Source organism: Coturnix japonica, chromosome 2 (genome assembly GCF_001577835.2).
Source record: "Coturnix japonica isolate 7356 chromosome 2, Coturnix japonica 2.1, whole genome shotgun sequence".
NCBI classification, from domain to species: Eukaryota; Metazoa; Chordata; class Aves; order Galliformes; family Phasianidae; genus Coturnix; species Coturnix japonica.
The window spans coordinates 104,838,105-104,854,332 of NC_029517.1; the positions used below are offsets into that span (position 1 = coordinate 104,838,105).

General features: G+C 37.1%; 1 protein-coding gene across 2 annotated transcripts in view; it reads left to right on the plus strand.

Annotated features, from left to right (window-relative positions):
• The window catches only part of PREX2 (phosphatidylinositol-3,4,5-trisphosphate dependent Rac exchange factor 2), a 162,517-nt gene that overhangs the window by 131,546 nt on the left and 14,743 nt on the right, over window positions 1-16,228 (plus strand). For both annotated transcript variants that reach the window (XM_015855722.2, XM_015855723.2), the window contains 2 exons: window positions 3,723-3,789; window positions 6,041-6,231. In XM_015855722.2, the coding sequence (XP_015711208.1) occupies window positions 3,723-3,789; window positions 6,041-6,231 (258 nt within the window). The remainder of the gene's footprint in view (window positions 1-3,722; window positions 3,790-6,040; window positions 6,232-16,228) is intronic.

A 16,228-nucleotide genomic window follows, 5' to 3' on the forward strand; every position in this document is an offset into this window, starting at 1 on the left:
CTCTTCCACTTACGTACTCTCTGTGTCTGTGTAAATTCTTTACCCTCTCTAGACTTGTGACAAAGTATGATCAGAATTAATTACAGAGAATGTTCAGAAATTGAAAATTATTCTTCTTGATAGAATACCCTAAATAATAAAAAACAAAACAAACAAACAAACAAAAAACCTCAAAATGACACCTGGTTCATTCTGTTTTCTTAGTACTAGGCAAATGCAGAGAAAGTGAGTCTACTCTGATTAGAGATGAAGCTTTTTCTTTCACTTCTTGTCACTTGATATGAATTCAGTCTAAGCCTGTAGCTTGTACAGCTTCTAGGTGTAGTAGAAATGCTTGCTACCCTGTGACTGTTCGGCATATTATCACATTAACAGGATATTCCTTGTCTGGAATATTATAAATCAAAAAGAGAAATCTACTTTGTGATAAGCAAGTGGAAAGCTCTTGGTACCAATGGGTTCAGCATAGATTTGGCCGTTGGTATACCAGGAGAAGCAGTAACACTGGCAAAGCTGGTGTGTCACTATGCCTAGAGTAAGCCAGGAAGGACTTACACCTGAAATTTGAATTATCCAAGGTAAGTTCAAAGCCACATAGCGTTCACATTTTCTGTTCTGTGCTTTGAGTTGCATAGCGGTGCTTCTGAATGGTCATAACATTACAGTCTAAACTGTTTAAGGATTTAAAATGGTGAAATTGTCATGAAGGTGTTTTCCTGTTATAATTAAACTTTTCTCTGATAATATTGTATACAGGACTGTATCACCATCGTGGATGTTAGGGTTGAAATCTTAATGTCCATAATTGCTTTATGATGAAACTACAGAGCTGTTACACATTGCCTTTATTGCTGAAATGTGTACTTTTCTAGGCATGTAAATGATGCAAGGTGGGAAGTCCTTGTGTGTTTTGACATCTGATGGCTCATGTGTGTAAACTTCTCTGAAGCACTCAGTATGCTGAGGCTTCAGTGGGTAGTTATGTTAATGTATTATGTCTATATGAAAACTGTTCCTTTCTTGTGTACCCAAATAGAGATAGAAAATTACAGTTTTCTTTCTTCTAGACTTGGAGCATGAATAGAGATACAGAAATAGTGCTAATAAAATGTGTAATAATTATGCTGTGTTGCAATAACTGTCAGTTCAAATGGCTTCCATTGTTGGACCTTTCCAGAGCAGAATCCCCAGTTAGCCTTTATGTAATGCTATTTAATCCACTTATCTTTCCACTTTGCCCAGCCAGAGAATGGATGGTCAGCATCCAGAATAAGCATATAGACTTCCTAGAACAGCAATTTGAAAATCTAGAAGCTTGGTTATGCATTTACATGCATTTACAGAGTGTTTCTCAGAAATGCCTGTCTCCTATAAGCTTTCAGTGTTTCATTTTTTTCAGGTTCTTACAATGTCTAAATCATTTTTGGAGGGTATCCTACAAATTCTTATCGGTTTTTCTGCATCTAATTCACAAGTTCTGGGAAAATTTATTTTGTGGTAGATTTTTTTTTTTTTGAACCCTAATGTATTTGTTACGTAAATCCATAGTAGGCTTTCTTTGAGGTATCTGAAGTTTTGACACAGGTAATGTCTTTAAAAGGTGGAACATAGCAATCATCTCCAGTATTTTTAATATCTACTGTTTTTTCTGCCTTTTTTTCCTCTTTAAAGGAAGGCTTTTCTACAACAATTTATAGAAATTGTAAGGATTTTAGTAGCAAAAAACAGCATCACAGTTGCAGACAAAGAACTATGATTTCATTCTTGTTCATTTCAAATTGATTAGAAAATATTGTCTGAACTGGGCACTGTGCCAAGATTGCCATTAACTTTTCCCATAAAATATGATGAGGGACCTTAACAAGCATTTAGTAATTAAGCGAAGTGCTTTGGAAATTTATATGCTGTCCACAGTTTGTCATGTTCTGTAAAATACTGAAGACAGTTTTTATGAAAAGCAATAAAATTAAAGCATTGGAGAAACATCTGGGAGTGTTATCTGATTGTGGTGGAGGGGGAATTGCTTCAGTGACAGCAGGATATTTTGATATTTAAAATTCATGTTGTGTATAGTTGATTTTTTGTTTTGTTTTGTTTTGTTCTTTAAGTTAATGAATAACTGACTGAATTAATACAGTAATTCTTATAATTGTATATCCCATTCCAGTGTTCATGTTACTTCATTTTGTACCCTGAGTTGATTATTTTCCATGTACTCCACTAATGTGTGTACTGTTCTATATTTGGTTTCTGCTCTCATTTAATGCAGTTGAATTACTGAAATAATAGCACAAAGAGAATGGGAGTGCTGAACATACTGAAAATGAAGCAGATTTTCCTGCGGCATAGCAAGAAAAAAACAGTAAAGGCTTTTAGTCTGATAATGTTCAGTGGATGGCAGGGTGATGCTTTGGTCTTTAGCTTTGCTAACAAAGAGGTAGGCTGGCCTGTTGCTGCTGAGGTAGCTTTTATGTGCTGTGACCACTCACAGTGATTTATGAGTAATTTTCTCTGCAAACCTCTTTTCCTTCCAATAGTTTCCAGCTTCCTTTAACACAGAGTAAATTCTGGATCACACAAGGGCTTAATGGAATAACAGAATGAGATCAGGTTTCATTGCTGAGCTCTATAAGGTTCAAACCTCAACTCTGGGAGAAGATGCTTCTCAAAACTGTAAAACTATGGGCAGAAAAATCCACTAGACAGAATGGTGCCTGCATTTGTTAAACAGCACATTTCCAGTCTGAAGAATAGAAGGCAATTCAAATCTGTAGTCTGCATCTCTGCTCTGCAGATATATAACCCTGTGAATAACTGCAGCCATGGAGATAAAATTATTTTAGAAATACAAAAATATTAAATAAGTTGGGGGAGCACATGCTGAAATTTGGTTGTCGCATTCTGTAGGGCAGCTGGATATCATTTCCAGCCTGGGCCAAGATTCAGCTGTGACCCTTAGCCAGGCCTGCTGCTTCTGCTCAGGTCTTGGAGCTGTATAATTGCTTGAGGGTTCCATTGAAAAACCCAGTTCTTTCCAAAACTCTGTGTTTTTTGTTTCATGTTGTGTGTATTTTAGGTACTTTTTTTTTTTTTTTTTTTTTTTTTTTTTTTTTTTTTTTTTTTTCCCTTTTCAACCTTGCTGTGGTGGCAGGTGTTGTGTGGTCCTAACTGGAGGCCTCATCTGTCAGGGAATCCCAGTGGGTGTTTTATAACTTTCCGCTTGAATATGCTTTCCTCAGTGCCAGTACTGCCTTTCATGTTTGGGATTCTGTTCTGATATCATTGTAGTTATTTACAAGTGATATTCAAACAAACATACAAACAAAACTTGCAGTGCATAAGATGCGGGCACTATTTACGTGACACGATGCCAAGTTTCCCAAAGTTGTTATTAAAATCTGACAGCCGCCACACACCTTTCATTGATGCAAATGTGTTTTTTGATTAAAATCATTTTCAGAACTTGTTTTTCTTCTAAGTAGAGGTAAAAATTTTGCAGTGAACCATCAAAGGGCAGAGAGAAGTTTGTCTCCAAAGCAAGAAAAGCAAGAATAGCATTAGTACCCATTTACATTTGTAAATTCTTCTCTTCTCTTGTTACGATAGTAGTAATAACAATATAATAATCAGCCTTAGGATGATGTTTCATACTAGACTTCATGCATTTTGTTCAGGAGTTCAAACGATTAACAGTTTTTGCTGTATTTTGTTTGTTTTCTCAGGGCATTCTACCTGGACAAGTCAAACCTGCCTCCAAATTCAACATCTAAAGCAGCTTACATAGATAAGGTAAACAAAAATGCTAAGTACCTAATTAAACTTTGTGTGCTACACACTGCGTTCTTTAGTGAGGCTTTCTTATTGCATTGAGAAATGAAATTGTTCAAAGCTGTAGGGGCAGCAAAAGGAGAAACTCTTTTTGTTTTACCCCACTTCTAAGAGCTCTCTGTTGCAGTGTGACTCTGCATCAGCAGATGAGGCTGGAGGGCATGAATGTATCTGAGAGAGAGAACCATAACTTTTCTTTTTCTCTGCTTTGTCAGAGTAGTACAGTCACACCAGGAGCATGCACAGGCTTGGGCTATGGGGAAGTAGATGCAGGCAGAAAATTTTAGTTCTGAAAATTGGAATTGCTGTTGAAAATTATGTACTACTTCAGCACCTTACACTTCCTTCTGAATCTGCTCTTTTAGGCTTTCTTCAAATGCTTTCATCTGAGTTCACATCTCTGTGAGTGAGAGATCCCAGGGGCTAGGAAAAATCATTTAATGCTCCCCTATTGTTGGAGAGTTAGTAGCTATATTGCAGCACAATAAGGAAAAAAAATAAAATTCTAGGATCTTGTCTGTACTGAATTAAAAGCAAAAGTGATTGAGTTACTGTGTCTTGAGAAATGCAATGATTGTCACTGAGCTTTGTGACAGACTGAAGTTTATGACTGTATCATGCAGTATGATCATTAGAAGACTGATATTTAGAATCTTAGAATCATAGAGTTGCTCAGGTTGGAAGAGACCTTAAAGATCATTGAGTCCAACCGCAGCCTAACCATACTACCCTTACTCTAATGACCCTCCGCTAAATCATATCTCTGAGCACCACATCCAAAGGGTTTTTAAACACATTCAGGGATGGTGACTTAACCTATTCCAGTGCTTAACAACCCTTTCTGTGGAGAAGTGTTTCCTGATATCCAACATAAACTTACCCTGGTGCAACTTGAGGCTGTTTCCCCCTGTCCTGTCACCAGTGAGAAGAGAACAACCCTGCTCTGTTTCTTGTTCCTGTTTCTTGTCTGTGCTGAGCTACAAGGAAGGGGAGGAGGACATGTGCCTGTGCTTCTCCTTCTATGGTGTCAAGAACTTAATTTTTTTAAAATGTCACAGCCGCAGCAGGAGGAATTTAACTACATATGGAGTGCTTGTTACCCCCAAACCTGCTATTTCAGTAAAAAGGTCAAGGGCAAGATAAAAGCAACTCACAATATAGATCAAACCAAGCTAAGTTAAACTAATGCATTTATTTTGTAATTGGAGCAAGCTAAGAGTGAATGCATGATCTCAGTTTGTAGCTGTAGCTGTGACTTCTCCAATAGCTCTGCATTCATAAATGGCACAAGTTAAAATCAGTTCAAATGGGTGCAAGTTAAATCAATAGGAGTTAAACCAAGTTAAATTTGTTTTTGCCCAGATTTAAATATACTTTTTTTTTGTAATTTTTTTTACCTGACCTGTATGCTTTTTAGTGAGGTTACCTCCATAAATAATCAAGTAAGACCGACATTTCTCTAATTAGTTAAGAATATCTTTGGGGTATTAATCTGTCCTTCAAAATATCCATCCTTTGGGTAGTAGGATTTTGTTAGTCTTTAAGTATTTCTGGTAGAAAGTGAAATGGAATTTGGATTATGGAATCTACAAAACTGTGCTGTGAACCTTTTCTGTACACAAAGAACAATGGATGCTGCTTTTCATTGCTGTACTACTTTTGAGGGCTCCTCTTCAGAGGGCAGCCTTCCACTTGAAGGTACTTTCTTTATTAGGTGAATCATCCATTTTCCATATGGTAGTACTGAGCATTGCAGTGTATTTTGTCACTCTTGATCATTTTTCTCTTTCTGTAGTATTAGTCAAGATTAGAAAACAGATGTTTGCATAAATGGGGGATAGTGTTGCTTAGTTATTTTGTCCATGAGTCAGTTAACCAGCCTTGGCATCCCTCCTCTCCGAGCTTTATGGTTACAGGTTTCTTCTTTATGGTTTCCGGTTTCTGAAAATACCACTGATGGAAATGGCACTTATGGATCTGTTCAGTTTATTGAACTGAAAATCAGCTTACAAAGCTGTTCTGGGAGTGAGAAAACGTTGTCCTAAGTCATATAGTAAAAGTCTACATATTCTTTACATACATTACAGAATCTCACTTTGGCTGTCCCAGCTTACCCTGGTTTTCCAACACGCATCTTTGAAGACTTACTCAAAAAGAAGCATTTCACACGCTCTCAGTAGGAACTATTAAAATTTCTTTTTTTCTTTTTCAGCTGATGAGGCCACTTAATTGCTTGGATGAGCTTTACCGACTTGTAGGGTCCTTTATCCGATCTAAGCGCACTGCTGCCTGTGCGTACACTGCTTGCAGTGCTTCTGGAGTTGGATTGCTATCAGTTTCTTCTGAACTCTGTAACAGACTTGGAGCTTGTCACATCATTATGTGCAACAGTGGAGTTCACCGGTATGGCAATTTATTTTCTTCCCTTTGTTTCAGTCAGTCATTCAGACATTGCAGTTTGGAGAATTTTCTTTTGAAATGGAGTTCTTACACTGTGTTTCCATGTATGTGACTAAGCATCTAATAGACCTTAAAGTTCTGTGGTGTAATTGTATAACTGTACTTGTAGTGATTGACAGAAATGAGCAGTATGATTTTGTTCTGTGCAGTTGTTATGGATTGTTCCTTATTCAAGTCAGGAAAAGACAGAAACCTTAATTGCTAAAGCAGAAGAAACGTTTCCTAGGTGAATAAAACATGCTGTGCCTTTATACAGGCAGGAAATGCTGAAATTCATATCTGCTTTATATGCTGGTGAAATAGTAGTAAAGCTTTTTTTTCCAAGGGAAAAAAAATAAGCAAGATGCATTTCTGCAGGTGTATGGTATTGTAACTAGAAGTTCTGTCTGTTTTAACAGTACCAGAAAATGAACTGTAGCCAGCTGGATTTTGTTGTCATTAAGCCTGAAAATTTAATACACACACATTTATTTATGTATGTTAAAAATGCAATAGTGACATTATTGAGCTCTCTAGTATTTGATGGCAATATTCAAAGGCAGCAATGTGGTTGTAGTTCCAGATTAGCAGACTGCAATATTGTCTGTATTATACCAAAAAAGCTGAGACTGCCATTGGAAGGGGGGAAGGGGGAACAACAGCAGAAGTCCAAGCTATAGCCAAGAACACAATGCTAATTACCTGCTCCCTTTCTAAAAAATTCCTAACTATGGATTACAGGAAGTGATGTTAAAAATACTCTTATTAGGATTTGGACTTGATGCTCCTTGTGGATCCCTGTGGGATATTCTGTGATTTTATAACCTATTCAAATTCTTATTTTAAGCAGGCTTGATTACCAGTATATTGTACTAAGATGAGCATTACTTTATCCTAATTTTAAGTAATGTCATTTCTTTAAAAGAGGGTTAGGGAAAAAAAATACATGATAACTGCAATGTAGGCTATTAGGTATGAAAAGTATGAAAAGCTTTGTATATAGCCAACAAAATTAAGTTGTATAAAAACAGTGCCAGCCATTCCTCTTAGCAGAGTTTGCAACAGACTGTGTTGCTCTTCAGTGCTGGTACAGGGGAACGTCACTTTGTATACAGTACTTGGTTTTAGACAATTGCTAAATAAGATTACTATTTAACATTAGTCACCATGTAAGAAGATGAGAATACTATATAGCATGGATTGGCATTTCAGAAGAATGTGAAGATGAGCCAGAGAAAAGCTGTCTCTACCCTTGATTTAAAATAGTTAAACAAGAAGTTTTTCTTACAGAGACGTTCTTTATGTGTCAGAGATCCTATTTCTTAAAATGATTTTTGCTTATAAACATTGCTCTGAGAAAAAGCGAACAAGACTGGGGATAGGGAGTGGGAAATCAGTCTTGTGTAGGGCCCACAGAATGAGTCAATATTGTCTCTGAAGTACTGTGAAAAAAATAATAATAAATACTCAGACTGACCTCATGCCGATTAGTTGCTGTCAGTTACTACTTCGTCAAAGCCCTGTGCAGATTCTTTATTCCAGAGTACCCTTCTGAAGATACTTCTGTGTTGAGTAAGACAAATTTCATTTCCTACGTGATCAGAAGAGATCTGGGGCTCAATTCTGCTGTTTTATATAAAACTCCTCTGAATTTCTTCATGATTTCAGGACTCAAGTTCCAAAAATTCTTACTGTTAAGAATGAAGTCAGAGCAACTTCAATAGCCCAAATAAATGATTACTCTTAAATGAAAATGAATTCTTAATGAGATCCCTGCTCAAAACTAAGACTAATTCAAAAGTAAAAACGATTAAATGCCCAGTTGAGTATATTTAAAAAACAAAATGCTAGAAAGCCAGCACACATTGGATTTCAAAGTATTATTACAAGTCATCACTTGTATGGAGTACGGAATGGAGTATAATCATTTAACGTGTGGGTTTCCATCTAGATGTTAAGGGATTCAAGATGGCCTTTTTATATAAAATCGCAAAACACTGTTGTGTTGATGTTCTGTAAAGCATGACTAGTTCTGCTTTACAGAAGAGCCCATTTCAGCTTTTGTACAAGATGCTGTACTTCAGTTGTGCAGTAATACTGCCTTTGTGGCCATCTGTTCAGAGAAAGAAAAATAAATCAACTCTTGGCATTATCACAGACATTTTAAGATAGACCCCTCCAGGAGTGAGGAATGCATTACTTGAGATTTTATTGGTACTCAGAGTTTTTGCCCTGAATTTCTGAAAGTTCAGATAAAAACCGATATATTTAGAGATTGCAAGGAATTTCTGTGCTATGATTTGAAGTGACAGAAGTTTAAGAAGCTTTTTTATTCTTCTCAAGAGGCAAGAGTCACCCAAAGATACTCTTGTGCATACAAGTTGGATGGATGAAGAGGTCTGTCCATAGAATTTGAAGTCATATAAAATCACATACTGTTTTTCTTCTGGCCTCCCCAGGCCAGATCTCTCCCATCCAGCACTACATAAACACTGCTTTTTGACATTCTGAAACTGCCTTTGTCTGGGTGGAAAGCTTGTTTGATCTCCAGCCGGCAGGCTCACTGGGTGTTCCTGAAATTTCTGCTGCTAAATTCTTCTGTGTTTTTTGAGGACATGGTCTTCCTGATGCTTTGTAGTGTGAAACTCTTGCAGCATCATGAAATCCTGCGAGAAGGACAGAAAGATGAATAATAGGTGGGATGTGATCATGTCCCATAGACAAAGAAGATTTTGCTTCTTCCCTGTAGCTCTGAGGGCTGTACTCCTGTGCTTGTTTGGTGGAATATTATTTAATCAGTGAAGATAATCATACAAAATAATATTCTTTAAATTGTGAGTTAGTTACTGATTTTTCAGAGAGAGGATATTCATTCCTGGTTGTATTTGGCAATTTGTTTGGCCTTCTGTATTCTTAGAAACCAAATACTGTGAAGTTGTTGAATGCAATCAGTTGCAGAAATCCACATGTTGTAGGCCCAGACCAAAAGCTCTTGACTGAAAGTTTTTAGCACTATGATATGGATAATGAATGAACTGAAAAGTGGTATTATCTATTGAAGAAAATGAAGTTGGAGCAAATTTCTTATGTGTTTTCTTGAAAAACAACAACAAAAAAAATCCTCATTTTGGCCTAATTTAAGTGTTTGGTCTCTAATGGAAGAGAATCTTTGAGTCTGTGGAAGAATTCAGGGTGCTCTTGGTTGGTCAGCTCCTTTCCTTTTTTTCCTGGTGAGTGGGATCTTAACAAAGCGTGAATCTGTCAATTTAGTATACTTTAAACCCCAACCTTACCCCACTCAGTTTATGTCTTACTAAAATGATTGGAGAGCCTTTACTGTGTTGTCTTGACTTAGGTGTCATGCATTGACACTAGAGGTTTCTGTCTCCTAATGGGAAGCAAATCCCAGATAGCTTTGGAGGGAGGTGCTGGATGGCAGTCTCAATGCAGAACAGCCAAGAACAGCTTGGTATGTTTTGACAGTGACTGCTGATCTGTGGATCAGCAGCGTCTTGGTTTCTGACTTCTCTGTGATCCATATTAAATTACTTTTTGCACTGCACTAGGCTAAAACAGCTTGACAGAGTTCATGGTTTCATCCCCATATCCGAGATAATACTTGGGATTTTGAATTGCTGGTGATTGCTTTGCTTTGATTTTTATTATGACAATATGTTTACCAATTTACATTAGAGCCTGAAATCCTATATCTACTTCAAGCAGCAGTTCTTTCCAAATATATTACAGTCACAAGTGAAACAAGGATGGGAAGAAAATAAGTCCCTTTAACCTTCACTGTCCTCAGTGACATATGAATAGTGCAGACCGCCCTTGGATTATCCTAAGGGAACATGCCTTGTTGACCAGCATTGAGAACAGAACTCTAATTTAGCCTGAGAAATCGATCATTTGTATTTCTATTTTGCCCTTTTCTATCATCCATAATTATATTTCTGCCTGCCAATCTACTGTCACCCTGTAAACAATGCTCTGCTTTCTTTACTTGTATTCGATCCGTTTGAAGTTGTAATCACTCTGCACAAACGTAGGTGATGAAAGGCACTTTTAAATTTTATTGAATCATGATGCTGGCTCCCGCTTGAGGGGGAAGAGCAGATTCGGCTGCGCAGACATGCCCTCGCCTCTTTCCATGCCAAAATGAAATTAGGTGCAGCAGCTGCAGAAGCCTACTCAGGGACCATCAGTCTTACAAGCTCAAAGGAATCATTTAAAGCATCCAAACGAAACAAATCCCAAGTTTATTTAAAATTTTGCATTTCCTGGAGGATTGAGAGAAGTCTTTCATAATCTTGATGCATCCCAGAAAAAAAGTCACTGTCTTATTTTCCTTTCTGAGTTTTAATTTCCCCTCCAGAAAGTCTCTCCTTAGCAGTACCATCCTTCAACCGGTGGGGTTCTGGCTGGCAGCGCTAAGCTGAATGATGAGGCAGGTTTTGCCAAGGGTTGATTATGCTGTCTCCTGCAGCTGGCACAGCTCCTGAAATCCAGCTAAACTGGCTCCATCTTCCACACAGTGAAGCAGAGGGATGCCATAAGCTGTCCACCATGGCCAGCTGCCTTCTAGTGAATCAGATAAAACAAGCTGAAAAACAGGAACCCTGATTTTATTTTTCTGATGCTCTAACATATGAATACTTCCTTTTAATGTTTTTGGGTGGTTTTTTTTGGGGGTAGGAATTTATTTCTGAGCTCAATGAGTCTGTGCTACATCTGGGGTTGATGGGACTAATTTTAGGGGGCTGGTCAGCATGAGCTGAGGAACTATCCTGGCTACTCCCCACCTTTCAGTGAAGATTCTCTATTTTAATTGCAGTTTAATTATGTTTGTCTGTATGTGCAATCAGCCTACTGAAGCATAAGCAAAACTTCTGTTTTCCTAAAATTATTTCAGATTGTGGAGTATTTTATTCTATACTACGTAATATTTGAAATAGTTACATTAGCAATATGCAGGCATTTGTCTTAAGGCAATATAAACAAGGCTTTGCACACAGACCAGTTATCTCCACAGCAGTAGTAATTTTACTTTAAGATTTGCCTTTCCCTGGTAACCTGACACGTTTTTGCTTTGTTAATTTCAGCTGTGTGTGCGTTAGGGACTGTGGTCATTGAGTTTGCTTACACATTTTAAAGTCTGAGGTACTATTTTGTTTAAAACGTAATCTGAAAATGCAGAGAAATGCAGTGAGACAGGTGGGTGGATCTAACTTCGTCCCAGTGTGAATTTCAGCGTGCTCCTTTTTTTCCTTTGTGGATGCATTGTAACATTACGGACTAGGATAGACACTTGACAACAGAGTTGATAGATGATTCAATTGCTTGGCTCTATAGAAATATCTTTTCGCTCTTCAGTTGCTGCACTATTGTCTTACCTATAATCCAGGTCTTGAGGAGAATCTGATTTTTCCTCACAAACACTGCTGTTATATCAAAAATACAGCAAATTCTCAGGAGCAATCTAACATTAAAAACTTTTCCACATCTTTAAATTCTGAGGTGAAGAGTAACCTGAGATCTTAGCAGACAAGAAGTAAATTGCAGTTTTCCAGCGAACAGGTTTACTTTCCAGCTTAGTAGCAAAGAAGCTTTTAGTGTAAAAGATGTTCTGTACTGAACAGGAGAGATAGTGTCTGACGTTGGCTTTTTTTCCCTTTAGATTTTTCTTGTTTGTTTTTGCAAGTAGGACAGCAACCAAAAGGCAAATCTTGAATCTTTTGGAAATGTTGTTCTTTCACAAAATAGAAAGTAATAATGAATGGTTGAAGTGACCCCTTGCAACACTTTTTGCTGATTAAAGGTGTCAAGATCTTGAGGATGAATGTTTCTGAGAAGGTGTTCTGTGCAGCTTTTAAAGACTGGCAGATGTTTGTTGAAAAATAAGTGTTTTTTTCTTTATTCTTCAGAAAGCTTTATGTCTTAAAAAAGGATAGAACAGTCCCGTGTTCTGTCAGAAATATACGGGGAAATAGTGATCTTCCTAATAAGCTACAGAAAAAAAGTCATCATTACTTACCGTGTGCTCAGGATCAAAAATAACTGATGTTGAATTTAATAAACCTGTTTAAACCAATATTTTTAAACTACAAAAGCCATTAGCTAAGGTTAGCACTGAAATGTGGTGAATGTATACTTACCTACTTAAGACTGATTCCCTAGTTTGAATAAATCCACGTCATCTATTTCAGCAAATCAGGCATTAAGGGACATGGGTAAATGTGCATCATGGGGCTGGGTTTGATGGTTTTAGGTGATCTTAGTGATATTTTCCAACCTTAATGATTCTGTGATTTTGTGACTTTGTTGGTATCATGTATTTGAAAATACTGGGTAGCGCTGCTTTGGATCTTGTTGTGGGATGGGGATTTGTGTCCACTAAGGGATTTGGGGGTATATTTGTTTTGTGGTTTGCACAATTGCATGTTTGCAGTGGTGCCTTGTGAAAAAATGCTGTGCTTGCCGATGCTTCATAGATCTTAAAAGAGGCAGAAGTGCCCTTGCTTACAAACTGTCCATTTCTTTGTGATATAGTAATATTCTCTGTCACTCTTTGAAGCACCGTTTATGATTACTGAGTCACCATAATTAAATAGATTTTACATACAGAGTATTGTTTGGTATATGTTTGTGGAATAATGTAAGTATCAGACAAATGGCCTGATTTCAGCTGGGGTAGGGTTAATTTCCTTTCTAATAAATGTTATGGTGCTATGTTTTGGATTTAGGATGAGAATAATGTTGATGACACACTGATGTTTTTCTTGTTGCCGAGCAGTGCTTACAACTGAGTCAAAGACTATTCAGCTTCTCACACTGCCCTGCTGGTGAGGAGCTGGGAATGCACAGGGAGCTGGGAGGGGGCAGAACCAGGACATCTGACCTACACTATCTGTATGTTATGTCCCATAACATATGGCATCATGCAGATGTGTAGAACTGGGGGAGTGGGTTACAGAGGGTGCACACTGCTTGATGTGTGGCTGGACAGCAGTCAGCAGGTGTAGAGCAATGGTTTTGTTTATTCTTTTATTCTTATTCTTATTATTATCATTATTATCCCTTCCTCTTCTGTCCTACTAGACTCCTATTATCTCAGCCCATGAGTTATACCGTTTTCCAGTTCTCTCCCCAATCCAACTGCAGGGGAAGTGAGTGAAGAGCCATGGGGTGCTCAGCTGCCTGCTGGGGTAAACCACAACAAATCTTATTGCTTGTGTTCAATCCAGGGCTGATTTTGAGGCAGTGATCTTTCCTCTCTGAGAACATCTTAGCTTCAATATAAGAAACTTAAAGAGACTGAACATAAGTTGTGAACTCCTGTAGAGTTTTATTGTAATTGTAAATTACAGTATTGTATTTTATTGCACAAACCTCAGCTGCATTTTATCTCTAATACCTGCTGGATGGCTGAAATTTCTTCTCCTTGTAAGAAAAACAAAAATTCTATTTTTTAAAGCTTCAGTGTATGGCCATAGAGAACAAAAACTTCAGTATTTGCCTGCCTGGATCCATATTCCCATAATGTCAGTAGCTTAGAAAATGTAAGAGACTCTCCATCATGACTTATGTGCAGTTTTTGTGTTTATTTCTTATAGCACCGAACAACATTTTCTCTTATTTTTAGTTTATTATGGGTTATTCTTTGGGTTTCCCATCAAAATCAGTATATATTATCCAGTCATCACTAGTAATTGCAGAGAATTATCCCCAGTTCCTCAGTAATACCTGCATTACTTTAAATGGCAGCAGAAACAAGAAAATAATAATGTAATTGGCTTAAAAGGTGGTTAAATTTGCTAATAATTAGCTAACAGTGTACAGAGAGAAAAATTGTCGAAAGTATAACAGGAGCATTCAATTACATTGTGTGTAGCAGCTTTAGATTTTAATTAGTCTAAGCATACATGCATCCTTTTCATATTGTTTTTCTCTTCACGTAACCATAATCCATCTGAACATCTCTGACTGTGGGAACTGATATGGTAACTGCCATATCATCAACACCTCATCTTTTTTATTCAGGGCATTTTTCTGGGAGATGTTTTGTTGCCTGTTTGGATGCAGGATGCCTGGAATCCTGACTGAAACCTGCTGCTGATCTGAACAATTTAGATTCTTTTAACTCTGGTAACAGATATTCAGTTTGCTCAGTGCAGCTCTGTAGGTGCTGTGCTGTACATCAGCTCAGATTAGTTTTCCTTTCAGGTAATATTAAATAAGATGCTATGAACTTATAAGTTTCTCAGAAATTTTCAGTCTTTTCCTCTGTTACAAATCTGGTTTTCAGTGCATATATTTATGTATGTCTGCTAGATATGCAAACATTTAGTAAATATTATATTCAGACACAAAAGAAAATTAAAAAGCAAAAAGTAAAAGACTAAAATACCACAAATGAATTCTGCTGGGGACACTGGTGACAGAAAATGATTTAGCCTCTTTTATTCAGGATGGTCTCAAACAGCAGATAATGGAAAGTTTGTATGCAATCTTCTTATCAATATTGCCATGACTGATGGGAGACATAAGATAGCAGGCAGGGGATGGGAGCAGCTGCAGACCTTTCTGTTCCCCCTTGGAAACCAAATGAATGGATGAGGAATTCTCAGCCCAGTTGTGCTGCGAAAGCCAAATGCCTGTGCTGAATGCTGCTGTAATTTGTCAAGGGTAGAAATCTGTGATTCTAACTGACTGACAACAAATTCCAAAATGATGAGCTTGGGTCTTTTGTTTTTCTGTCACAAAAGAAGAGATAAGAAGAAGAGAGAGGGAGTGAAAAAAGATTTGGATTTGTTTACAGAGAAAAATTAAAATATATGGATTTGGAATTTATGCTTCCCATAGCATAATGTTGTGACAGCATTAGAAGGTGTTGCTTTTCTTCCCTTGGTATTTTCCTTGTTTGGGTTGAAGGACTGATCCCAATGACCAGATACCTCAAATGGTCAGAACTACTTCTAAATCACTTTGTAAGCTGCAATACCATCTGTTTTGTGTGTGGATTAGTTTCTTCTACAGCTGGTTTTCAGAACATTTTGATTTGTGATAATGAATATGTAGTGATTCCAGAACTATACTTAAAAATCTGGGAGAAAGCACCAGCATGTAAATACAGGTCTGCTTGTGAGTCAGTTCAGCCTAACCCCCCTGGAAAGGTTTATGATTAGTTTTAAAAGTGGACACCATCTAACTGATTGGTTCACTGATGCAACTAAAACAAAGTTCTTTCGTTTTGGTTGTTTACTGTGTTTAGAAAGCATTACTTTCTGTCATAATCACACAACAAAAGCCACAAGCGATCATTTTTATTTTAATTCTGATTTTAGAACTGCCATTCATCAGACATTTTGCTTGACTTGACAGAAACAAAATCTAGCAATATTATATTGTACTTCTAATGAAATATGAAATAAAATTATGCCATTGGTCCTGTTTTAACATTTTTAAACATAATTTTAAAAGACAGAACATGTTTTAAAAGAAGCAGTGGATGTATCTAACCAGTATTACTTAATCTTGAGTATAAAGTATTTTATCAAAGTTTTGTACTCATAGTCAACATCTTCGTTGTGGCTGTTAAATCTTGAGTGTCTTCACTATTGATTTTCAAGGACATTTAAATAATATTATCCTTAGAATTAATATAGTCAATTTTTGCCTTGAGGTGATCTCTTCAATTTTTGGCAATTACTACAGTATAATCAGGAAACACATAGACAGTCTCTGTATCTCTGTAGTAGCTCATTGAAGAAATCTTCTTTGTGTTATTTTACCCTGTGTTTTTCCCACTTTGATTATGTCTACATCCTTGGTAACCTTATTTCTGAATTGTTCTTGACATTGTTAAAATGTTAATGGCTCAGAATGTCCATCACTAGTGCCCACTTCATCAGATTTTGGACAGAGAGAAATTTGACAGTCTTTTCCAATTAAGGGATTAGTA